The sequence below is a fragment of the Heterodontus francisci genome, chromosome 8 (genome assembly GCF_036365525.1).
Source record: "Heterodontus francisci isolate sHetFra1 chromosome 8, sHetFra1.hap1, whole genome shotgun sequence".
Classification (NCBI taxonomy): Eukaryota; Metazoa; Chordata; class Chondrichthyes; order Heterodontiformes; family Heterodontidae; genus Heterodontus; species Heterodontus francisci.
In genome coordinates, this window is record NC_090378.1 from 84,483,543 (window position 1) to 84,510,854 (window position 27,312).

At 44.3% G+C, this 27,312-nt stretch overlaps 1 protein-coding gene across 2 annotated transcripts in view; it reads left to right on the plus strand.

The window, feature by feature from the left end:
- LOC137372982 (spindle assembly abnormal protein 6 homolog) overlaps positions 1–27,312 on the plus strand; it is a 101,416-nt gene that overhangs the window by 36,142 nt on the left and 37,962 nt on the right. For both annotated transcript variants that reach the window (XM_068037569.1, XM_068037570.1), the window contains 2 exons: positions 3,128–3,217; positions 17,399–17,578. In XM_068037569.1, coding sequence (XP_067893670.1) covers positions 3,128–3,217; positions 17,399–17,578 — 270 coding nt within the window. The remainder of the gene's footprint in view (positions 1–3,127; positions 3,218–17,398; positions 17,579–27,312) is intronic.

Sequence of the window (27,312 nt, forward strand, 5' to 3'; positions counted from 1 at the left end):
TTGCACACCACAGAATTGTTATAGTGCAGAAGGAGGTCATTCGGCCCATCTTATCCATACTGGCTCTCTGTAAGAGCAATTCCCTCAGTTCCATTCCCCCGCCTTCTCCCCATATCCCTGCATATTCTTCCTTTTCATATAACTGTCTAATTCAGTTTTTAATGTTTCAATGGAACCTGCCTCCACCACGTTCTCAGGCAGCGCATTCCAGACCTTAATTACTCGCTGCGTGAAAAAGTTTTTCCTCATGTCACTTTTGCTTCTCTTACCAAATACTTTAAATCTGTGCCCTCTTGTTCTCGATCCTTTCACGAGTGGGAACAGTTTTTCTCTATTGCCAAGAATGAGGCATATTCATTTTGTCATATGAACATTAATTTTAAACTGTTGCTGGAAGGAAGAGATGACTTGTTTAAAGAGATCAGCAGTGGCTAGAAAACATTTGCATGCGAAGAGAGAGTGCCTGGAGACAATAGAATGGCTCCCTGATCCAAATAACCCAAATGGATTTTGATCCCCAGACATTGACTGTGTAAGAAAGCCAGCATTCCAGGCTGTCTACTAAGATGGACAATCCGCAATCGCAGGAGTTTGTTTTTAAAAACTAGTCACATGACTAACCTGCTGGCCCAGTTTTTTTGGTTTTGAACTGCTCACAGGACAGTTTTGGGTCAGATTACAACTTGGAAGAAGAGAGCCTCTCTCTTGGCTAGCTGTCTCTCTCTCACGAATCTCCGGATCCACTGAAGTCACCTCAAGAGAGAAAAGACTCCTACATCGAAACAAGTTTTAAAGCGGGCACTGGGCCCCAACGAAATGTCAAGACTTACCGGCAATCAAAGACTTTACATTGAACTCAAAGGACCGTAACTAAATACCAGCTATTGCCTCAAACTTTTCCCCTTTATTCTTTTTACTTTTCTGTCTCTATCTGCGTGTGTGTTTATCGCATATGCATGCTAGCGTGGTCGCGTCTTCGTAGTCGTTAACCGAATTAATGTTTGAAGTTAATAAACTTCCACCTTTCTTGTTTAAATCTAAGAAAACCTGTCTGGTTGATTTCTTTGCCTTACAATTAGAGAGCAGCGAACAAGGATTTACTGAGTGGGAGCTAAAAACAGTATTTGTAAAAATTAAACCCTGTTACGGTTAAACAAGGCAAAGGCTGAGAGGTGATTTGATAGAGGTATTCAAAATCATGAGGGGGTCTGGACAGAGTAGATAGTGTTACGACCAGGTGAGAAAGGGGTCTAGGGGTTCCCTCTCAGCCTTCTCTTCTCCAAGGAAAACAGTCCTAACTTCTCCAATCTATCTTCATAACTGACATTCCTTATCCCTGCAACCATTCTCATGAATCTTTTCTGTACTCTCTCCAATGCCCTCATGTCTTTCCTAAAGTGCGGCGCCCAGAACTGGATGCAACACTCCAGCTGAGGCTGAACTAGTGCCTTACACAAGTTCAACATAACATCCTTGCTGTTGTACTCTATGCCCCTATTAATAAAGCCCAGGATACTATATGCTTGATTAACCATTCTCTCAACCTGTACTGCCACTTTCAATGACTTATTCACATATACACCTCGGTCCCTCTGTTCCTGCAGCTGGACTTTTGGAGTGGAACCCTTTGTGGTTGTGGTATCTCTTTTTGAATTTACATGCAGCACCTGCAAAACAACCTGCGTGTGGTCAGTGGCACCCTGCACCATGGGGAAGCCTGCTAGCTGTGTGCCTGTTCCATCTGCTTTTCTCTAGAGAATGCAATGTATTCCCCTCTCTTTGCAAGAGGAGTGTCAGTTACCTTTTACAACACTGGATGGCAAACAACTTGATGTTGGAGTTGTTACCTGCTCCAACCTGGAAAGAGCCCACGCAAAGACATTCAAGGCCACAGTCACCTTTACAACCTCTGGCAATGCTGTCCTTGACCTTTGCTGAGGCTGCAGGGCAGCCTGTAACAGGTGGCAGATTTCTGTGAAAACCTTCTTCGTGAAAGAGAGATGTCGGACACACTGTTCTTCACTGAGGTTGAGATGGGAGAATTGCTCCCTGATGACCCTCGGTGGTTATGATCTCCTCTTGAGTGCCCTCACCTCCTCATCCCTCATCATGCAGCTTGTCCTCCTCTGTGTCACCTCTGTTTATTCTTCCTAACATGCTGCAGGCTGAGGGGGATAGAAAGTACAACACTCATAACTGGGAACAAGTGGTGTGAGCAAAACCCTTGAAGTAAGAACCAAGGCCTTCACCACTTGCCACTCCACTCCTTGTAGATTTAGCCAACTTTAAGTAGCCAAACAAACCTCCAAACACGTCTATTAACTCAGCAACAGCCAGTAGAAATCAATCAGCAACTAATCTGAAAGTATTGATCCCTTTAAATAGTGCAAGTGGGGGATCCTTCCTGCTATTGAACTAATGTTCAGCTGTGCGAGATTGAGAGGGGGCGTTAGCTGGAGCATTGAGGTGAAAAAAATGGCACCGCTATAGTCCAATCAGCATTGCACACTGACTGATGTCTCCATTTGCGTACTCTGCATAGTTCCAGTGTATGTTCCCAGCACTCTTGCTAATGACCTACTCAAAATGGCGTCTGGCGGGGCCAACACTAGATGTGTGCACACTATTTTGCACCAGAAATGGCAGCCATAACTGCAAAAATACCAGAGCTTTACAACCCAATTTTGCAGCCATTAAATGTACTTACTTCTCCAGTTCAACTCGCATACATTAACATCTCAAAAGGGATAGACCCAGACATCTTGTAATCTTTCAACACAATTAGTTCAAAAATAATGGGCAATAACATCAAATGAGGGAAACTTGCTACATCATATGAAATGGATATTGCTAGATAGCCCTCTGCAATGGTTTTGTCCTGTTCACCAAGACAAAATAACTTTCTTTCAAAGATATAGCTAATCTGAGCCAAACATTACTTTTTGTACCTAAAGTTATTTAAAACAAAACTCCTGTTGGAGGCATGATGGAGCTCTGCTTCTGTCAGAATGTATATGAAATAGCATATGTCGTAACATTTAAAATCCATTAACAGTGAAGTTTGAGTGTAGAAATGAAATAAAACTCAACTTGACCATAGCATTACAGCTTCTTATAATTGTTTCAGCTATCATTTGAAGAAAACTCAGAGAAGAAGCAAGTTCAAGTGGAAAAACTGGAAGCCACTGTGAAGTCTCTGTCAGAAGAACTGCTTAAGGTATGTAGTTTGAGTGTGGGTGCAGTGGAAAGCAGGAGTCCATGATCACACCATCTGCAGCTTCCACTTCATGTTGCATTTCAGGGTGAGGAGGCAATTCAGAAGGGGCGTAAGGCAGTCAGTTATCGTCATCTTGGATGGCCTCAGTGGTGTTGGATGCCACAGGCTTTCTTGCTGATTATACGGTGCACCATCTTCTCAGGGGGGCTCAGGGAATGGAGTCATACCGGCCCTCCGATGGTTTAATCTCCCTGGTGTTATGGGCCAACTTTTGCTGCAAGCAAGAGGGAAGAATGTCAGTGATTGTTTGGCATGGTGCTTGAGTGATGTGCCTGCTGTAGCTGAACAGCTGGAGATCGGTGGAGGCAGTAAAAAGTGTGTGTGAGGCTGTATGGGTGAAGTGGTGTTTCTGAATGTTAGGTGTGAGTCTCGAATGACTGAGCTAAAACAAAAATAGAAAATGCTGGCAATACTCAGCAGGTCGGGCAGTCATCTGTGGAGAGAAAAGCAGAGTTACATTTTTAGGTCGATGACTTTTCAGCAGAATTGCTCAGAAAGCCAGTGAGAACTGCTGGGTGAGTGATGGGGGTGTGGTGCATTGAGCAGCATTCACTCACCTTGACTACTTGTGTAAGGTTATTAAACTTTTCTCGGCACTGCTGCCGTGTCCACGGGGCCAGACTCCAGGCATTCACCTTCATAGCAACCTGCTCCTGCTCCCTTTGAATGATGTTCCTTGAGAGCCTCCATGCCCCCACAGAAACATGGCCTCTCTCCTGGACTCCACCTGTGTGACAAGTGCCTCCATGGTGGTGTCATTACATATGGGAACAAACTCCCTTATCTGTTGTGTCATTTCCCTGCAGTTTCTGTCTTATAATTTACTAGCAGCCTTCAGTTCAGGACCACAGCTTCCCTATAATAGGGATTCTGCCTTTAAGAAGAGGAGGGTGGCTGCACTTTGTACACAATATTGTTCAGTCCCTTGCAGAGTGCAAATACATCCAGCAGCACAAAGAAGAAGGAAGTAGTGCAGGACCTGCTATGCCAGAAGCTACAATCATGCAGATGACATGGGTACACAAAATGTACGTTCTGCCCACCTCGTTCGGAACCAGCACGGGCAGTTCATGAATCGCGACTGCCATGCCCAAAAACCAAAGCATACCTATTTCTATCCCACATCTATTAAATTAAAAGTTTTATATCTGGCATGCATTCGCACTTCAAAGTATTGTATGCCAAAAGTGTGACCCTTTGTTGGGCAAAAAAAGCTATTGCTGGCTTAAATAACCATTACCCTGTTATGTAAACTTACCCTGTTAGGATATCACCAGTCATCCACACCCAAGTATTTTTAATAAAAGCCTGAATGAAATCTCAGAAACTGGTACAGACAAGACTGCAATGTACTCTGAAACAACTGAAAATACCAACTATGAAGGTATTAAAGTCGTACCCAAGTGTGGCCGAAATCACACTTCCAGAATATCGTGAAGGGGACCAGAAATAGCAATAAAGAGCTGGCAGTAGTCTTTGTGGACTTGGCCAAAGCCTTTGACTCAGACATAAAATGCTGTTAAGGGCCCTCAATAGGATGAGAGTTCCTTAAGGGTTCATTCACCTGGTTAAGAACTTATATACAAATATAAGCACCATTATCAAAGGTGACGGAATCAGCACCAATCCCATTCACATAAAGAAGAACATCAAGCAAGGCAATCCTCTCTCACCATTACTCTCTGGAGTTTAGAAGAATGAGAGGCGATCCCATTGAAACATGCAAGATTCTGAAGGGGCTGGATAGGGTTGACACTGAAAGATTGTTTCCACTGGTCAGGGAACCTAAAACACAGGGGCAGAGTCTCAGGATAAGGGGCAAACATTTAGGACTGAGTTGAGGAGAAATTACTTCACTCAAAGGGTTGTGAATCTTTTGAATTCTTTACCCCAAAGAGTTGTAGATGCTCCATCGTTGAATACATTTAAGGCTGAGATAGAAAGATTTTTGGCCTCTCAGGGAATCAAGGGATATTGCGAGCAAGCGGGAAAGTGGAGTTGAAGCCCAAGATCAGCCATGATCGTATTAAATGGCGGAGCAGGCTTGATGGCTCTACTCCTGCTCCTATTTCTTGTGTTTTTGTGTACTTATTAATATGACAATGGACCCCCTGATCTGTTCGTTGGAACTGGCAAACAAAGGTGTAAAGATGCAACTGAAGAACAAGTTGATCAACTGCTTATTGCTAGCATTTGCAGACGACATAGCGATCCTCAGTAACTCGTGTAAATGAATGGTTGAAAACCTTAAGATCATGCAGTCATTTTGCAAAGACATGGGATTCCAAATCAACGATTAGAAAACAGGAAGGAACACTGTCCTCTATAACCATTGAGAGTGCTGGAAGATTAATGGGAACTGTGTGAGCTACATTCCCCAGGAGAGATGGAAAAATATCTCAGTGCTTGCAAAGATCCCTGGACAGGAGTCACAGAGGACAAATGGGCAGCTGAGCTCAGTTCACAGATTATGGGTCTGAAAGGAAGCAAGCTCAGCCTAACCAAAATTGGAGTTTTTAAGGCTCACACAATCCCGAGGATCTACTATTACCTAATCCTCACCGAAGCCTCATAGAATACACTCATGGAATTGGACGGACTAATTAAAAGTCAAATAGCTACTACATTTCCCTAAAGACACCACGGATGGCATCCTGTATGCAAGCAACAAGGATGGAGGCCTGGGTCTGCCCAAATTGGAGATTCAAATCTCTTTTGCAATCATCCGGAAGTTAGAGACCCTAAAGAACTCCAAAGATGCGATCATCAGAGCATCTTTCCAATACCAAGCCAAAAACAATCTCGCCAGTGTTGTAAAGTTCAGGAATCTGAAAGTCCTCAGGGAGGTGAAGGAATTCCTGGAAACCAAGCAGACACATCCCTCTAAAAGTAGTGACCAGCAGAGACTGCTAACCATACCGGAAGCAATGCTGGTTATGGAAATAGCAAGTGCCACTCTGCAAGAGAATAAAACCTGTGAACAGGTATGTAGATTGGGAATGGTGGGAGTTCGAGAGATGGGCAAACCTTCAATACCAAGGTTTAGGTATAAGATACTACCACAACGACCGGATGTCTAATTCATGGACTAACACTTATCACAATCTCAAACAGCCACAGTTCATAAAAGGACTTCTGTTAAAGTACAACCTATATTCAGTTAGTTGCACCCTGGCTTATGGCTGCACCAATATGGTTAAAACTTGCAGAAGATGCATGGACTCAAATGAGAAAGTGTTTTGTATATCCAAACAAATCCCAATGGTCAAAAATGCACATACCAAGCATCACAACAAGATTCAGCACATGTTGAGGAAACACGCATCTAGATACTGTTGGACTTTGTACATTGAACCCAGGATCAGGACGTCGGATGGCTCACTATAGATGTCCACCTAACATTTAAAAAGGACCAGGAGATGGCTGTTGTGGATATCAAAGATATGAAAATAATGATGTGGTGTGACAGAAAGCACAAGTGGAAAAGGGCAAAAAATGTAGATAATTGACACCCAGGTTTTAGATCTGATCAAAAGCTCATCAGTAAAACTTTTTAGCTTTGTAATGGGTGCAAGAGGGGAATGTTTAGAGAGAAACATCACCCTAATGAAATTTCTTAAGATCGAAAAATACAAGGCCTTCTCTAAGCACATCCCAAGTCTAACAATATTGCTCACGCTGGAACTTTTGCAAATCTTTAATGGTTTGTAAAGTCTGAGCAAATAGCACTGTTGCTCACTCTGAAAAATTTATGTATCTTCTATAATCTGTAATGTTCGGAGTTATAGATTTAATGCCTTACACCAAGTCTAGCAGATTTATGTACAGTTTCTTTTGTAACTATCAAGGCATTATAGTGCAAGGTGTAACTTTTGTCAATGTGTCTTTTAATCATTGAAGATGTGTATAATAGTACTAAAGCAAAACATCAGATTATGGGTATGGCTAGTGTTATGATTCCTGTGGAGATCAGAAACCAAAAGAATCCAAATCACTGACCGGCCCCACTTTAGAACATAAGAAAAAACCCAAACTGATAAGATTTCACTTTTATAAATGATACTTTAACACTCAAACTAAAACCAGCAAAACCTAAACATGAACTAACAGTTAAATCACTATAAATATATACATAATATAGCTTAAAGATTACGCTTTAATTATCAGATGCAACAAAGGTGATTCTCACAATTCTTCTGGATTGTACTGTCAGGAAAGTTAGTGCCAATTACAGCCATAAAGTCCTTCAGGTCTTTCAACTTTTCAAATAGATTTCCAAATCCTGTCTTCCAAATGCAAATGCTGATTTCCATTTGATAACAGTTCCCCTGCAATCCAAGCTCCACCAATCTGTCTTCACCAAAAGTGCGCACCCTTCTGGAACTTCCCTGGTTTTTCACAACAGTCCTGATGGCGTAGCTCCACCTATGTTGCCTTAAGTAACTCTTTAAATCATCGAAAACAGCTGTAGCAACTTGTATTTGCCAATGGCCCACTCCCAGAATCAAGGCTTAGTTTTTAAAACCTGCAGCTCCCAGATGTTTCAATTCATCAATCTTGTCTCTTTAAAACAACAGCTGGCTGTTTTTGCCTCCACGCGCTGCAGAGTATTCTTGTAAACTGAAACCTGAGCTCCAGTCACATGTTTCTAGTCACACCTCTGATCATAAGACTGTTTGTTTTAGCTTTCAGTTTCCTTTTCCAGTAAATGACTGTCTCAGAAAAAATTCTCCTCATCTCTCCTAAAAGGGCGACCCCTAATTTTAAAACAGTGCCCCCTAGTTCTGCATGCACCCACAAGAGGAAACATCCTTTCCACATCCACCTTGTCAAGACCGTTCAGGAGCGTATATACATAAGAATGTAAGAACTAGGAGCAGGAGTAGGAAATTCAGCCCCTCAAGCCTGGAGTCTGCCACCCAGAAGGTAAGTTTTTAAAAAAAGCCTCAATATGGAGCCAGGAGGATCAGTCGTGCTCCTTTCAACTCCATATTAAAATAGTGGGCCTCTACTGGCCACTGCTTGCTCTACTCCTAATTTCCACCCCCACTCTGGCTGCATCCACCTTGGGGTTAACTTAGGCCCTTGTTAAGCCCCCTCACCAGTACTATACTAATGACGTCAGCAAATCAATTTGCTGTGGTCCTGTTGCTGCCTCATTGGAGCATGCGCTGCACCCAAACCATGCCCCAGTTCTTGTGAAATCCAGTTTCTAGGCCACTACCTTGCAAATTCCTGAAGCAAAGTAGCCATATTACTTTAGAAATCTATATGAGTTTAGAAATATTTATCTGTTTTATAACAGATTTGGCGAATTAACTAGTGTTCTGTAATGAATTCTGCTGTGATCTTTTGCTACTTTAAGTTTTGCTTTTGATGAGTCTGATTTTAGATTATAGTTCAAGTCATATAATAATGTGGTAATTACCCCTTTATTTGAAAAACTAGGAGCACATGACAGGACTCATCATTCCATTGAGCAAATTATAGTGTGTTCTCTTTGACCTTGGACATTGCTACAGTACCAGATATTGTGTGTATAAGATAACACTTCAGTTCATTGCAGCAGAGCATGCTTACTGGGATGGTCCTTTGTGCCGCACACAGTACTAATACACATCCTCTTCTCTCTCCCCTCCCAACCCTATTCCAAAAAAAAAATTTTGTGCTATCTTTTTGCCTCCCTCAGCCCAAGCATTTGCAATCTGAGAAGTACAATGTGTTTTTCTCAGCTGCATGCACAGTTGTTTGCAGGTAATCCATTCAACAGCCTTGCACAAAATGTAACAGGTAAATATATTAGCTAATTCTCCCATATGAATGGCCAAATTAATGGAGAGCCCACTTTGCTATTTCTCTTCATGCACCAGGCTGTTATTGTACAGAATTGTGGCCACATTTGTACTATACCATATTTGTTCTAGCCCACCTTTGACTTAACTATTACCTCCAACATCTGCCTCATTTCCAATCTACCTTACGACTCAATGATTCTTGAACTTGACTGCTTCCAGCTCTGCATCCATCTCTCTTGCTATTTGAAGTACTCTAGTCTGGCTTCCGCTCTACTCACACCACCAACACAGCCCTAGACAATTCAGAATGGAAATATCTATGGTCTCTGGTCATGATATATTAATTCCTCCTAGTCCCCTTTCATCTTTCTGGAGCATTTGATAAAACTGCCATGCCATTCTTATATAAAAGCAAAATACTGTGGATGCTGGAAATCTGAAATAAAAATAGAAAGTGCTGGAAATACTCAGCAAGTCTGGCAGCATCTGTGGAGAGAGAATCAGTTAACGTTTCAGGTCTGTGACCTTTCATCAGAACTAACAAAGGTTAGAAATGTAACAGGTTTTAAGCAAGTGAAACGGGGTTGGTGGGGAGGGGAAAAGAGAACAAATGGGAAGGTGTGTGATAGGGCAGAGTACTTTCTGTTAGAGCACTTACTGTTTTTATTTTTATGCCATTCTTTGTCATCATCTACTCATGAACATACGAATTAGGAGCAGAAGTAGGCCTTTCGGCCCCTCAAGACTGCTACACCATTCAAAAAGATCATGGCTGATCTCTTTGTGTCTCAAATTTCACACGCCCATCTACCCCCGATAACCTTTGATTCCCTTGCCTAACAAGAATCTATCTACCCCCGCCTTAAAAATATTCAATGCCCCGCCTCCATCACCTTCTGAGGCAGAGTGTTCCAAAGTCGCACAACCCTCAGAGAAAAAAAATTCTCCTCATCTCTGTCCCTAATTTTAAAACAGTGCCCCCTAGTTCTGCACGCACCCACAAGAGGAAACATCCTTTCCACATCCACCTTGTCAAGACCGGTCAGGAGCGTATATACGGGCGGCACAGTGGCACAGTGGTTAGCACTGCAGCCTCACAGCTCCAGCGACCCAGGTTCAATTCTGGGTACTGCCTGTGTGGAGTTTGCAAGTTCTCCCTGTGTCTGCGTGGGTTTCCTCCGGGTGCTCCGGTTTCCTCCCACAAGCCAAAAGACTTGCAGGTTGGTAGGTAAATTGGCCATTATAAATTGCCCCTAGTATAGGTAGGTAGTAGGGAAATATAGGGACAGGTGGGGATGTGGTAGGAATATGGGATTAGTGTAGGATTAGTATAAATGGGTGGTTGATGGTTGGCACAGACTCGGTGGACCGAAGGGCCTGTTTCAGTGCTGTATCTCTAAACATACATAAGAACGTAAGAACTAGGAGCAGGAGTAGGAAATTCAGCCCCTCAAGCCTGCTCCGCTATTCAATACGATCATGGCTGATCTCATCTCGGCCTCAACTCCACTTTGCTGCCCGTTCCCCATAACCCTTCAACCGATTACTAATTAAAAATCTGTCTATCTCCTCCTTAAATTTACTCAATGTCCCGGCATCCACCGCACTCTGGGGTAGTGAATTCGAGACTCACAACCCTTTGAGAGAAGTAATTTCTCCTCATCTCTGTTTTAAATCTGCTACCCCGTATCCTAAAACTATGACCTCCATTCTAGATTGCCTCACATCCTCTCTATGTCTACTTTGTCAATCCCCTTAATCATCTTATATACCTCAATTAGATCTCCTCTCATTCTTCTAAACTCCAGAGAGTAAAGGCCTAATCTGCTCAATCTCTCTTCATAAGACAAACCCCTCATCTCTGGAATCAATTGAGTGAACCTCCTGTGAACTGCCTCCAGTGCAACTACATCCCTCCTCAAGTAAGGGGACCAAAACTGTACGCAATACTCCAGGTGTGGTCTCACTAATGCCTTGTACCATTGCAGCAACACTTCCCTACTATTATACTCTATTCCTATAGCAATAAATGCCAAAATTCCATTTACCTTCCTTATTACCTGCTGTACTTGCATACTAGTTTTCTGCGATTCATGCACGAGGACACCCAGATCCCTCTGCACCGAAGCACTCTGAAGTTTCTCTCCATTTAGATAATAACTTGCCTTTCTATTCTTCCGACCAAAATGGATAACCTCACACTTATCTGTGTTAAACTCCATCTGCCAAATTTTGGTCCATTCACCTAACCTATCCATATCCATTTGTAAATTTCTTATTTCTTTATTGCAACTTACTATCCCACCTATTTGAGTGTCATCTGCAAATTTGGCTATAGTACCTTCTATCCCTGCATCCAAGTCATTAATATAGATTGTAAATAGTTGGGGCCCAAGGACCGAACCCTGTGGCACCCCAGTAGTTACATCTTGCCAGCCAGAAAAGACCCATTTATCCCGACTCTGTTTTCTGTTGGTTAGCCAATCCTCTATCCAAGCTAATAAATTGGCCCTAACCCCATGTGATCTTACCTTGTGTATTAATCTTTTGTGCGGCACCTTATCAAATGTCTTCTGGAAGTCCAGATATACTACATCTACAGGATCCCCATTATCCACTTTGCTTGTTACAGCTTCAAAGAACTTCAAAGAGCAAATTAGTCAAACACGATTTACCCTCCATAAAACCATGTTGACTCTGATGGATTGCATTTTGACGTTCTAAATGTCCTGTTATTACTTCCTTAATAATGGATTCTAACAATTTCCCAACGATGGATGTTAAACTAACTGGTTTATAGTTTCCTACTTTCTGTCTCCCTCCCTTTTTGAATAAGGGCATTATATTAGCTTTTTTCCAATCCACTGGAACCTTTCCTGCATCCAGGGAATTTTGGAATATTATTAGCAGTGGATCCACTATCTCCTCTGCCACTTCCTTTAAGACCCTAGGTTGTAGGCCATCAGGCCCTGGGGACTTGTCTGCCTTCAATCCCAATGGTTTGCTCAGTAATTTTTCCCTAGTGATGATGATTGTTCTAAGTTCCTCCCTTTCTATAACTTCTGCATTTCCTGTTACTATTGGAATGGTACTAGTGTGCTCCACTGTGAAAACTGAGGCAAAATACTGATTTAGTGTCTCCGCCATTTCTGTGTTTCCCTCTATTAACTCCCCTGTCTCATCCTCCAAAGGACCAACATTCACTTTAGCTATTCTCTTCCCTTTTATATACTTATAGAAGATTTTGCTATCTGTTTTTGTATGTTGTGCTAGTTTTCTTTCATAATTTACCTTTGCTCTTTTTATTACCTTTTTAGTAACCCTTTGTTGATCTTTAAAAGTTTCCCAATCCTCCAGCCTGGCACTGGCCTTTGCTGTAGTTTTGTCTTTATGTTATCCTTAACTTCCTTGCTTAGCCATAGATGTTTTTCCCCCTCTTAGAATCTTTCTTCCTCTCTGGAATATATTTTAGTTGGGAGGATTTGAATATCTCCTTAAACATCTGCCACTGCTCATCAACTGTCCTAACTTTTAGTCTTCCTGCCCAGTCCACTAGGGCCAAATCTATCCTCCTGCTTATGTAATTACCTTTGTTTAACTCCAGAACGCTAGTGTGGGACTCCAGTTTCTCGCCCTCAAACTGAATTTGAAATTCTAGCATGTTATGATCACTCTTCCCTAGAGGATCCTTAACTATGAGATCATTAAAAAATCCCACCTCATTACACAATACCAAATCTAGAATAGCCTGCTCCCTGGTTGGTTCCACAAAATATTGCTCCAAAAAACAATCTCTAATACATTCAATGAACTCTCCCTCGAGGCTACCCTTGCCAATTTGATTAATCCAGTCTATATGCATATTAAAATCACTCATGATTATTGACGTACCTTTCTTACAAGCCCCCAGTATTTCCTGGTTTATACTGTGCCCCACTGTGGAACAACTATTTGGGGACCTATGGATTACTCCCACCAGGGACTTCTGTCCCTTGCTATTTCTTATTGCTACCCAGACTGATTCTACTTCTTGATCTCCAGTGTCTATATCATTTCTCACTACAGCACTGATCTTTTCCTTTACTAACAAAGCTACACCACCTCTTTTTCCTTCCTGCCTGTCCTTCCGAATTGCTGAGTACCCTTGGATATTCAGTTCCCAAACCTGGTTTCCCTGAAACCATGTCTCAGTAATCGCCACTAAATCATACCCATTTGTCTCTATTTGTGCTGTTAACTCATTTATTTTATTCCGAATGCTTTGTGCATTCAGATACAAAGCCTTTAAGTTTGTTCTATTATCAAATTTCCCTACACTTGTACGATTCCTTGGTACAATATGATGTTCACTCGTTCTGTCCCTACCGTTTATATTCTGGTAACAATCAGCCTCATCACTAACCTGCACTCCTAATTTTCCATGCAATTGAACCCTCCCCCCCCACCCCCACTATTTAGTTTAAAGCCCTATCGACAGCCATAGTTATGCGATTCGCCAGGACTCTGGTGCCAGCATGATTCAGGTGGAGCCCGTCCCATTGGAACAGCACCCTCCTTCCCCAGTACTGGTGCCAATGTCCCACGAATTCGAACCCATTCCCCCACACCAATCTTTGAGCCACGCATTTACCTCTTTAATCTTATTGACCCTGTGCCAATTAGCTCGTGGCTCAGGTAGTAATCCAGAGATTATTACCTTTTTGATTCTGCTTTTTAATTTAGCCCCTAGCTGCTCATATTCCCTCAGCAGAACCTCTATCCTCGTTCTACCTATATCATTGGTACCTACGTGGACCACGACAACTGGATCTTTTCCCTCCCAGTCCAAGTTCCTCTGCAGCCCAAATGAGATATCCTGAACCCTGGCACCAGGTAGGCAACACAGCCTTCGGGACGCTCAATCCTGGCCACAGAGAACAGTGTCTATGCCCCTAACTATACTATCCCCAATTACGACTACATTTCTCTTTTCTCCCCCCAGTTGAATGGCTCCCTGTACCACGGTGCTATGGTCAGTTTGCTCTTGTCCACACAGGGAGCAAGAATCTCGAACCTGTTGGACAAGGACAAGGGCTGAGGCTCCTGCAGCACTACCTCGTGGATCCCTCTACTTGCCTCACTCATAGTCACACACTCCTGGCCCTGACCACTGGCCGAATTCAAGGTAGTTAATCTAAGGCGTGTGACTGTCTCCCGAAACAGTGTCCAGGTAACTCCCCCCCTCCCTGATGTGTCACAGTGGCCAAAGCTCAGACTCAAGCTCATCAACTTCAATATACTTCAATCAAGTCTCCCCTCACGCTTCCAAACTCCAGCGAATTTCCAGTCCGTCCAACGTTTCCTCATAAGACAACCCACTCATTCCAGGTATCAATCTAGTATACCTCTTCTGAACCACCTTCAACGCATTTACATCCTTCCTTAAATAAGAAAGCCAAAACTGCACACAGTATTCGAGATGTGGTCTCACCAATGCCCTGTATAACTGAAGCATCACATCCTTACTTTTATTTTCAATTCCTCTCGTAATGAAGGATAGGGTTCCATTAGCCTTCTTTATGACTTGCTGTACCTGCATACTAACTTTTTGTGACTCATGCACTAGAACACCTAGATCCCTCTGCACCTCAAAATTCTGCAGTTGTTCTCCATTTAAGTAATACTCTGCTTTTTTATTCTTCCTGCCAAAGTGAGCAACTTCACATTTTCCCACATTATACTCCATCTGTCAGATTTTCAAAGTGATTCTTGACAATGCAGCCGGCCGTTGACGTCATCAGGCTGCGCACATGCGCAAACGGGCTCCTGCTCTCTGCGCGTGTGCTGCGTTCCGCAGTGCCAGGACTGGTTGGCGTAACGCGGGGAAGTGGGGAGAGAGCGGGAGGGGAAGCGGGGAGGGAAGTGGAAAAAAAACTGGGGAGGGGCGTGGGGGGAAGAGAGCGGGGCGGGGATGGGGGGGGGCGATGGGAAGCAGTGTGGGGGGAGGGTGGTGGGAAGCCCGCTCGCTCGCTGTCTCTCTGTCACCCCACCCCCCCCCCACCACTCGCTCGCTCTCCCGCCCAGCTCTCCAGCCATTGTGTGCTGCCATGTGTTTACGTTGTTTTTGTGTGATTATTTGAGAAGCGCCATCTTTAGTCCTGGCAGCTGCCTGGACGTCACAGACTGTGACGTTTTAGTGGCACAGGCTGCATTTGCGCATGTGCCAGTGGAGCACCACCTAGTGGTTGCATTGTCAGCAAACGCAGCCCCAGATTTTTGCCCACTCACTCAATCTATCTATATCGGTTTGCAGCCTCCTTATGTCCTCTTCACAACATACTTTCCTACTTATCTTTGTGTCATCTGCAAATTTAGCTACCCTGCCATTGCTCCCCTCATCTAAGTCATTGATATGAATTGTAAAAAGTTGAGGCCTCAGCACAGACCCCTGCGGTACTCCATTCGTCACATCTTGCCAATCAGAAAAGGACCCATTTATGCATACTCTCTTTTTTGCCAGCCAACCAATCTTCCATCCATGCTAATATGTTACCCCCTACACCATGAGCTCCTACTTTGCACAATAATCTTTTATGTAGCACCTTGTCAAATGTCTTCTGGAAATCCAAGTACAGTATGTCAACAGGCTCCCCTTTATCCAGAGCTCATGTTACTCCTTCAAAGAACTCCATTAAATTGGTTAGACATGGTTTCCCTTTCACAAAACCGTGCTGACTATTCCTAATTACCTTGAGTTTTTCTAAGTGCCCAGCTACAGCCTACTTAATGATCGATTCTATCACCTTCCCCACGACAGACGTCAAGCTAACTGGCCTATAGTTACCTGTTTTCTGTCTCTCCCACCGCCCCCCCCGCCCACTTCTTGAATAGAGGGGTTATATTTGGTACTTTCCATTCTGATGGAACCTTTCCATAATCCAGGGAATTTTGAAAAATTAACATTAACGCATCTACTACCTCATTAGCCGCCTCTTTTAAGACCCTAGGATGAAGCCCATCAGGACCCGGGACTTGTCAGTCTGCAGCTCCATCAGTTTGCTCAGTATTGGTTCCTAGGTGATTGTAATTTCAGCAAGTTCCTCTCTTCCTTCCACCTCCTGATTTACAGCTATTACTGGAATATTTTTGTATCCTCTATAGTGAAGACAGAGGCAAAATATTTGTTCATTTCATCTGCCATTTCCTTATTATCTTCTATTAACTCCCCATTCTCACTCTCTAGAGGACCAACACTCTCTTTACTTACTCTTTTCCTTTTTAAATACCTGTAGAAACTCTTGCTATCTGTTTTTACATTCCTAGCTGGCTTCCTCTCATACTCTAATTTCTGTCTCCTGATTAACCTTTTAGTCATTCTCTGCTGCTCTTTATATTCTGACCAATCATCTGACCTGCCACTCATCTTTACACAATTATATGCTTTAACCTTAAGCTTGATGCTTTCCTTAACTTCTTTAGTTAGCCATGGATGGTGGGTTCTCCCCTTAGAATTTTTCTTTGTAGTAGGAATATACTTATTCTGAGTATTCTGAAATATCTCTCTTCCATTGCCCAGCTTACATGGAACTTCCCTTCTGTAGTCACACTCCTACCTAATTGAACACATCTTTGGTAATGGCTTCCACTCCCCTCATAGATCTATATTGAACTCCCTGTTCTTACTCAACTATACACTGCCTCTCAGTGACATCTGTAGACTTGGTGCCAGTTTCCATATGTATGCTGACAACTCTTAACTCTCTCTTTCCATCAACCCTTTTGATCGCTCAATCACCTAGTGTTGTCAGACCAACTAACTGATATTTTCATGGATAGGTCACAATATCCTACAACTGAGCATTGGGGAAACCCAAGCCATTGTTTACAACACATGCCATAAAATTGCCCTTTTGTCCTTGACTTCATCCTCCTCCATGGCCACTTGCTCAGGCTGAACTAAACCAAGTAAAAACTTGGTGCCATGTTCAGCTCCAAACCAAATACCTATCCATCACCAAAATTGCTAATTCCACCTCTACAATTTTGGCCAATGCAGGCCCTCCACTGCTGAAACCTTCATCCCAACCTGCGGGCATGCTTCCTTCCTTCCTCTTTGAGGAGCTGGAAATATAGAACATGCCTCCTGTGAAATTCCAGTAGCCACTAGGCTCCAAACAGCTGTCATCTGTTTGATGTGTTTAGACTTGATATACCTATTGTACTAGCATACCACTTTATTCTGTTCATGTTGAGCCAAATTGCCATTTAAAAAAATGTATTACAGTTGTCTTTGCCTTGCTAAATGCTTAACCATGCCCATTGTATGCCTTCTACTGTCTTCCAACAGGCGAATAAAATTATTAAAAAGTTACAAGGGGATATGAAAGCACTAATGGGGAAGCTGAAACTTAAAAACACTGTCACCATACAACAAGAAAAACTGTTATCAGAGAACGGAAAACAACTGCAGAAAGAGCAGAGGGAACTACAGGAAGCTCGGCAGACATTACAACTCAAAGGAAAAGAGGTAAGGCTCCAAATGTAAATTGAATTCTGTCTGTGTGTGTGTATATTACAGATTTACAGGTGCTTTTATTTGAAAGGCTAAATTTAAAATTCAGGATGCAACTGTTTTACTGAAGTTGTAGGCTGCAAAATTTGGCTTCTTAGCAGCCAGTTATTCAGTGCTGAAAGCAAAACCAGATGTGCAAGATGGCATCCAGGGTGCACCTGTGCACTTCTGGTTCTCGTCCTGCTGGACACCATTCTGCTGATGGCGTATAACTTTGATTTGACGATGGTGCTGCCCGTTTGGAACTCAATGCTCCAACTATCGGCCTTTCTTAACCTTGCACAGCTGAACATGCTTTAAGCAGCTGGAAGGACACCCCACTAGTGCCTTCATTCTGTGGCAGTCCAGTGTGCCATCTGCATTTGAGCCACTGCAACAAACCAGAGGGTGCCATGGGGCAGCAAGGGCTATTTGTTGACAACATAGCTCATACCTCTGGTGCGCAACCCACGTCCACATGGGAGCATGCATATAACAAAAGTCATGCTCCCCCAGAAAATATGATAGGGCAGCCCATTGGAGTGTTTAAGCAACGCTTTCACTGCTTGGACCGCTTTGGAGAAGCCCTGCAGTATTTGACAGAGCCAATGTAAAGATTCATGGTAGTCTGCGGCATGCTGCACAAATTCGCCGTCATGAGGGCACAGCCCTTGCCACCAGGTATATGGCAACCAACTGAGGAGGAGGAAGGGAGGAGGCAACCAACTCAGCCCCTCTCCACCTGGACTGTCTGTGATCGACTCATTTGACTGCGATACCAGTAAACGCAACCTTAATTCCCCATTCACCAACAGTCCTACAGCTTACTTTCCCTCTGACACTGATCTTCACAGCATCCACTTGGCCACAAGGAGATGGCAGATTAATTGAACAGGTATTTTGCATCGATCTTCACTATAGAGGATGCAAGCAACATCCCAGAAATAGCTGTAAATCAGGAAATGGAAGGAAGGGAGGAACTCAAGAAAATTACAATCACCAGGGAAGTGGTACTGAGCAAATTGTTGGCACTGCGGCCTGACAAGTCCCTGGGTCCTGATGGACTTCATTCTAGGGTCTTAAAAGAAGTGACTAGTGAGATAGTTGATGCTTTTTGGTTTTAATTTTCCAAAATTCCCTAGATTTGGGGAAGGTTCCATTAGATTTTTTTAATTCATTCATGGGATGTGGGTATCGCTGGCTAGCATTTATTGCCCATCCCTAAATGCCGTGGAGAAGGTGGTGGTGAGCTGCCTTCTTGAACTGCTGCAGTCCATGTGAGGTAGGTATACCCACAGTGCTGTTGGGAAGGGAGTTCCAGGATTTTGACCCAGCGACAGTGAAGGAACGGCAATAAAGTTCCAAGTCAGGATGGTGTGTGACTTGGAGGGAAACTTGCAGGTCGTGGTGTTCCCATGCATTTGCTGCCCTTGTCCTTTCATCGGTAGAGGTCGCAGGTTTAGAAGGTGCTGCCTAAGGAGTCTTGCTGCGTTGCTGCAGTGCATCTTGTAGATGGTACATACTGCTGCCACTATGCATTGGTGGTGGAGTGAGTGAGTGTTTGTGCATGGGGTGCCAATCAAGCGGGCTGCTTTGTCCTAGATGGTGTCAAGCTTCTTGAGTGTTGTTGGAGCTGCACCCATCCAGGCAAGTGGAGAGTATTCCATCACACTCCTGACTTGTGCCTTGTAGATGGTGGACAGGCTTTGGGGATGAGTTACTCATCGCAGAATTCCTAGCCTCTGACCTGCTCTTGTAGCCACGGTATTTATATGGCTACTGCAGTTCAGTTTCTGGTCAATGGTAGCTCCTAGGATGTTGATAGTGGAGGATTCAGCGATGGTAATGCCATTGAATGTCAAGGAGAGATGGTTAGATTCTCTCTTGTTGGAGATGGTCGTTGCCTGGCACTTATGTGGTGCAAATGTTACTTGCCATTTATCAGCCCAAGCCTGGATATTGTCCAGATCTTACTGTATTTCTACACGGACTGCTTCAGTATCTGAGGAGTCGCAAATAGTTCTGAACATTGTGCAATCATCAGTGAACATCCCCACTTCTGACCTTATGATTGAAGGAAGGTCATTGATGAAGCAGCTGAAGATGGTTGGGCCTAGGACACTGCCCTGAGGAAATCCTGCTGTGATGTCCTGGAGTGCAGATGATTGACCTCCAACAACCACAACCATCTTCCTTTGCATTAGGTAAGACTCCAACCAGCGGAGGGTTTTCCCTCTGATTCCCATTGACTCCAGTTTTGCTAGGGCTCCTTGATGCTTTACTCGGTCAAATCCTGCCTTGATGTCAAGGACAGTCACTCTCACCTCACCTCTTGAGTTCATCTCTTTTGTCCATGTTTGAATCAAGGCTGTAATGAGGTCAGGAGCTGAGTGGCCCTGGCGGAACCCAAACTGAGCGTCACTGAGCACGTTATTGCTAAGCAAGTGCTGCTTGATGGTACTGTTGATGACACCTTCCGTCACTTTACTGATGATTGAGAGTAGACTGATGGGGTGGTAATTGGCCGCGTTGGCATGTCTTGCTTTTTGTGTACAGGACGTACCTGGGCAATTTTCCACATTAGAATTAGAATTAGAACATTACAGCGCAGTACAGGCCCTTCGGCCTGTGAAACCATCTGACCTACACTATTCCATTTTCATCCATATGTCTATCCAATGACCACTTAAATGCCCTTAAAGTTGGCGAGTCTACTACTGCTGCAGGCAGGGCGTTCCACGCCCCTACTACTCTCTGAGTAAAGAAACTACCTCTGACATCTGTCCTATATCTATCACCCCTCAACTTAAAGCTATGTCCCCTCGTGTTTGCCATCACCATCCGAGGAAAAAGACTCTCACTATCCACCCTATCTAACCCTCTGATTATCTTATATGTCTCTATTAAGTCACCTCTCCTCCTCCTTCTCTCCAACGAAAACAACCTCAAGTCCCTCAGCCTTTCCTCGTAAGACCTTCCCTCCATACCAGGCAACATCCTAGTAAATCTCCTCTGCACCCTTTCCAAAGCTTCCACATCCTTCCTATAATGTGGTGACCAGAACTGCACGCAATACTCCAGGTGCGGTCTCACCAGAGTTTTGTACAGCTGCAGCATGACCTCGTGGCTCCGAACCTCGATCCCCCGACTAATAAAAGCTAACACACCATATGCCTTCTTAACAGCCCTATTAACCTGGGTAGCAACCTTCAGGGATTTATGTACCTGGACACCAAGATCTCTCTGTTCATCTACACTACCAAGAATCTTCCCATTAGCCCAGTACTCTGCATTCCTGTTACTCCTTCCAAAGTGAATCACCTCACACTTTTCCGCATTAAACTCCATTTGCCATCTCTCAGCCCAGCTCTGCAGCCTATCTATGTCCCTCTGTACTATCCACAACTCCACCGACCTTAGTGTCATCCGCAAATTTACTAACCCACCCTTCTACACCCTCTTCCAGGTCATTTATAAAAATGACAAACAGCAGTGGCCCCAAAACAGATCCTTGCGGTACACCACTAGTAACTAAACTCCAGGATGAACATTTGCCATCAACCACCACCCTCTGTCTTCTTTCAGCTAGCCAATTTCTGATCCAAAGCTCTAAATCACCTTCAACCCCATACTTCCGTATTTTCTGCAATAGCCTACCATGGGGAACCTTATCAAACGCCTTACTGAAATCCATATACACCACATCCACTGCTTTACCCTCATCCACCTGTTTGGTCACCTTCTCGAAAAACTCAATAAGGTTTGTGAGGCACGACCTACCCTTCACAAAACCGTGCTGACTATTGCTAATGAACTTATTCTTTTCTAGATGATTATAAATCCTGTCTCTTATAACCTTTTCCAACATTTTACCCACAACCAAAGTAAGGCTCACAGGTCTATAATTACCAGGGCTGTCTCTACTCCCCTTCTTGAACAAGGGGACAACATTTGCTATCCTCCAGTCTTCCGGCACTATTCCTGTCGACAATAACGACATAAAGATCAAGGACAAAGGCTCTGCAATCTCCTCCCTGGCTTCCCAGATAATCCTAGGATAAATCCCATCTGGCCCAGGGGACTTATCTATTTTCACACTTTCCAAAATTGCTAACACCTCCTCCTTGTGAACCTCAATCCCATCTAGCCTAGTAGTCTGAATCTCCGTATTCTCCTCGGCAACATTTTCTTTGTCTACTGTAAATACTGACGCAAAATATTCATTTAACGCTTCCCCTATCTCCTCTGATTCCACACACAACTTCCCACTATTATCCTTGATTGGCCCTAATCTAACTCTAGTCATTCTTTTATTCCTGATATACCTATAGAAAGCCTTAGGGTTTTCCCTGATCCTATCCGCCAATGACTTCTCGTGTCCTCTCCTTGCTCTTCTTCTTAGCTCTCCCTTTAGATCCTTCCTGGCTAGCTTGTAACTCTCAAGCGCCCTAACTGAGCCTTCACGTCTCATCCTAACATAAGCCGCCTTCTTCCTCTTGACAAGCGCTTCAACTTCTTTAGTAAACCACGGCTCCCTCGCTCGACAACTTCCTCCCTGCCTGACAGGTACATACTTATCAAGGACACGCAGTAGCTGCTCCTTGAATAAGCTCCACATTTCGATTGTTCCCATCCCCTGCAGTTTCCTTCCCCATCCTACGCATCCTAAATCTTGCCTAATCGCATCATAATTTCCTTTCCCCCAGCTATAATTCTTGCCCTGCGGTATTTACCTGTCCCTGCCCATCGCTAAGGTAAACCTAACCGAATTGTGATCACTATCACCAAAGTGCTCACCTACATCTAAATCTAACACCTGGCCGGGTTCATTACCCAGTACCAAATCCAATGTGGCATCGCCCCTGGTTGGCCTGTCTACATACTGTGGCAGAAAACCCTCCTGCACACACTGGACAAAAACTGACCCATCTAAAGTACTCGAACTATAGTATTTCCAGTCAATATTTGGAAAGTTAAAGTCCCCCATAACAACTACCCTGTTACTCTCGCCCCTGTCGAGAATCATCTTCGCTATCCTTTCCTCTACATCTCTGGAACTATTCGGAGGTCTATAAAAGACTCCCAACAGGGTGACCTCACCTCTCCTGTTTCTAACCTCGGCCCATACTACCTCAGTAGATGCCAGTGTTGTAGCTGTACTGGAACAGCTTGGCTAGGGGCGTGGCAAGCTCTGGAGCACAGGTCTTCAGTACTATTGGCAGAATATTGTCAGGGCCCAAAGCCTTTGCAGTATCCAGTGCCTTCAGTCATTTCTTGATATCACGTGGAGTGAATCGAATTGGCTGAAGTCTGGCGTCTGTGATGCTGGGGACTTCAGGAGGAGGCCGAGATGGATCATCAACTTGGAACTTCTGGCTGAAGATTGTTGCAAATGCTTCAGCCTTATCTTTCGCCCTGATGTGCTGGGCTCCCCCATCATTGAGGATGGGGATATTTGTGGAGCAACCTCCTCCAGTTAGTTGTTTAATTGTCCACCACCATTCACGGCTGAATGTGGCAGGACTGCAGAGCTTAGATCTGATCCGTTGGTTATGGGATTGCTTAGCTCTGTCTATTGCATTCTGCTTATGCAGTTTGGCATGCAAGTAGTCCTCTGTTGTACCTTCACCAGGCTGACACCTCATTTTGAGGTATGCCTGGTGCTGCTTCTGGCATACTTCATTGAACCAGGGTTGGTCTCCTGGCTTGGTGGTAATGGTAGAGTGAGGGATATGCCGGGCCATGAGGTTATAGATTGTGGTTAAGTACAATTCTGCTGCTGATGGCCCACAGCGCCTCATGGATGCCCAGTTTTGCATTGCTAGATCTGTTCGAAATGTATCCCATTTAGCACGGTGATAGTGCCACACAACACGATGGACAGTATCCTCAATGTGAAGGCGGGACTTCGTCTCCACAAGGACTGTGCGGTGGTCACTCCTACCAATACTGTCCTGGACAGATGCATCTGCAGCAGGCAGATTGGTGAGGACGAGGTCAAGTATGTTTTTCCCTCTTGTTGGTTCCCTCACCACCTGCTGCAGACCCAGTCTCGCAGCTATGTCCTTTAGGACTCGGTCAGTGGTGGTGTTACCAAGCCACCCTTGGTTATGAACATTGAAGTTCCCCACCCAGAGTACATTCTGCGCCCTTGCCACCCTTAATGCTTCCTTCAATTGGTGAGCAACATGGAGGAGTACTGATTCAATCAGCTGAGGGATGAGACTTCATGGGGTCCGGAGTCGATGTTGAGGACTCCCAGGGCAACTCCTTCCCAACTGTATACCACTGTGCCGCCACCTCTGGTGGGTCTGTCCTGCTCGTGGGACAGGTAAGGAGGACTTTGCAGGGTCGACAGGGCTGGGTTTGCCTTTGTCGTTTCCGGTGCCTAGGTCGTGCCAGGTGGTCCATCCGGTTTCATTCCTTTTTATTGACTTCGTAGCAGTTAGGTACAACTGAGAGGCTTGCTAGGCCATTTCAGAGGGCATGTTAGAGTCACATGCAGAGGGATCTGGGTGTCCAAGTGCAGGAGTCGCAAAAGGTTAGTATGCAGGTACAGCAAGTAATTAGGAAAGCTAATAGAATGTTATAATTTATTGCCAGGTGGAATTGAATACAAAAGTAGGGAGGTTATGCTTCAGTTCTACAGGGCATTGGTGAGACCACATCTGGAGCACTGTGTACAGTACTGGTCTCCTTATTTAAGGCAGGATGTAAATGTGTTGGAAGCAGTACAGAGAAGGTTTACTGGACTAATACCTGGAATGGGTGGCCTGTCTTATGAGGAAAGGTTGGATAGGCTAGGCTTGTATCTGCTGGAGTTTAGAAGAATATGAGGCGACTTGATTGAAACATAAGATCCTGAGGGGCCTTGACAGGGTGGATGTGGAAAGGATGTTTCCTCTTGTGGGAGAATCTAGACCCAGAGGTCACTGTTTAAAAATAAGGGGTCGCCTATTTAAGACAGAGATGAGGAGAAATTTTTTCTCAGCGGGTCGTGAGTCTTTGGAACTCTCTTCCTCAAAAGGCAATGGAAGCAGAGTCTTTTAATATTTTTAAGGCAGAGGTAAATAGATTCTTGATGAGCAAGGGGGTGAAAGGTTATTGGGGGTAGGCGGGAGTTGAGGTTACAATCAGATCAGCCATGATCTTGCTGAATGGCAGAGCAGGCTCAAGGGGCATAGTGGCCTACTCCTGCTGCTAATTTGTATGTTTGTAAATGGTGCATGCTTACACCATCTGCCACTTGTAAATCAGAACATTGTGGGATGAGGGGCAAGTGGAATGTGAGAAGGAGGATTAGGTACGATGATACTGTCACGTTAGATGTTTTCAGCCCCGTTGCTAGCCATGGCCTCAGTCATGGACGCTCCAAATGATAGCTGCCACTGTGTCCTTCAGTGAGGTAAGTACATGCAGCCATTGCTGCATCTGGTTAAGCGCCACGTTCTGCAAGGGAGAGGGAAATGTGTCAGTGTGTGGTGCAATGTATTTGGATCATGGTTAAATAGTTGGCAGTGTGTGCAAGCTGTGACATGTGATTGTGAGGCTTGTAGTAGTGCTAAGTGTGTGAAGGTAAGGTGGGGTAAGGAGAAACTATGAATGTTAGGAAGAGTCATGATTGTCGAGATTGTTAGTAGGCGAGTCCTGGGAGCGTGATGCATTGAGCAATGCATGAGGCTAGTGGTGCAGTTGGTGGGATATGGCATTTGAGGATAGATTCACTGACCTTGACCATTCGTGAGCTCATTGAACCTTTTGCAGCACTACATCCAGGTCTTTGGGGCTAGATTCCTGGCATTGGCCAGCATGACTATCTGGTCCCACTCCCTTTGCAACGTTTGTCTGGAGGGCCCCCTGGCCCCCTATGGATAGATGACATCTCTCCTCTTCTCTATTTCCTGGACTATGGCCTCCCGTGCAATGTCAGAAAATCTTAGAGTCTGCTCTCTGCCATGTTGTCTCATTCTTCTCTTTCTCAGGTCAGAATTAGTTGTAAAATGACTTCCAGTGCCTTCTCTAGCCAGAATGCACTTCCCTTTAAGGCTGGCTTTACGTAGTGCAGGCGAGCTTTAACTTGTATTAGCCTCTCACTATTTTACAGCCCTGCTCAGGCAGGCAGTCACCTAACAGCATGTTTAACGTTGGCTGCATGCTATAATCATTTTAATTAGCAGGCAGCACAGTTTGCATACCCATTTCTGGCCCTGTTCAGTTTCGTGGCCCCAGTGTTTGCCTTCTGACTGAGTGTCAATGCACTAATCACAAGAAAATCTTAATTGAGCCCACTTGACTTTTGAAAGCAAGTTAGTTAACAGTAACAAATCTTCTAAGACATTTTTTTAGTGAAGGTAACATTGTTGCAAGGGGAGGGTTACTGGAGTAGGTGTGGGTAAGAAAATACGTTTGTAATAAATGGTAAAGTAAATGTTTTTGATTAGGTAAATTAATGAGTTCTGTTTCCTCACATACCACATTTGCATTTAATAAATAAATCTCTGCATAGAGTCATATGTGGAACTTTGCAGTCTAATTATAGCAAAAGCCAACAAATTAGTATATTAGGTAACTGCTGGGGAAACCCTTTAAAGATATCTCTCCTGTCCAGAGTATAGCCATCCACCCGGAGTATCTACCTTCCCCTCCATTCAGTCCCTACTGCTGCCTCTTACCCACCTCTGCAGTGAACACCTCTATTACTATGCATTTAGTAGCACCTCTCCTCAGTATTTTCACATCCAGCAACTCCCTTCCCAATGCTTGTGTGCCCAACAATCCAGCCATCCCAGGCCTACAACATGAATCTTCCCATTGATGTCACACCCTGCGTACCCTACTCAGTTCCCCCACCTCCAAAAATGCACATTGCCCTTAGTGCTACCATAGCCAGACACCCATCTTCAGTCCTACCAAACCCTGGTATTCCCTTCCCATTGCTTTCAAGCACCAAGATCCCTACTCTCAGATCTCTAGACCACCTTCCCAATGCTTTTAACCCACATGACTCCCCCAACTCTCCACCACTGTTAAACATAGTTGTTACAATCTACCTGCCTCTTATCTACCTGCAACTTAGAATATTTTCTTACCATTTGCTGCCTGTATCTTGTGCTTTAAAATAAAAAGTAGGGTATAAATTGAACTACAACAATTTGCATTTGTATAGTACCTTTCTTACCACTAGCTCTTCGCTTTCCAACTGCCTTCTATGATTTTTAGCTATCAATGAACCATCCCCATAACTGTTAAGCAGAGCCCCAGTTCCCGTCCCTCTGCCAATAAAGCCATGACCAACACTGGCCTTAAGTTGGTTAAGTACTTTGAGCACCGTTTAAAGTTTTCTGTTCTGGTTTTAAAGAGCACTTGCATCTGATACTGGTCACTTCCAAGAAGCACTGCTTTTCTCACAATAGAGGTGGAATTCCCTAAATGGATTTCCTGTGCTAACTACTTCCAGACTAGAGTCCCAATCTTACTACTCTGACACCCCACCATCAATTCAGGACTCCCATACCCCTTGACCTCCCTGTCACCCCTGCCTCACCCTGCCAAACACATCCTAGTATTCCTGCACCCTGGAACTACCAACTTCTCCACCCCTTAGCCAACCCTGATACCCTTAGCCAGTGCTCCAAAAGCCAGGAACATGGGAGCAGGAGCAAACCATGCAGCCTCTTGAGCATGTTCCACCATTCAATTCGACCATGGCT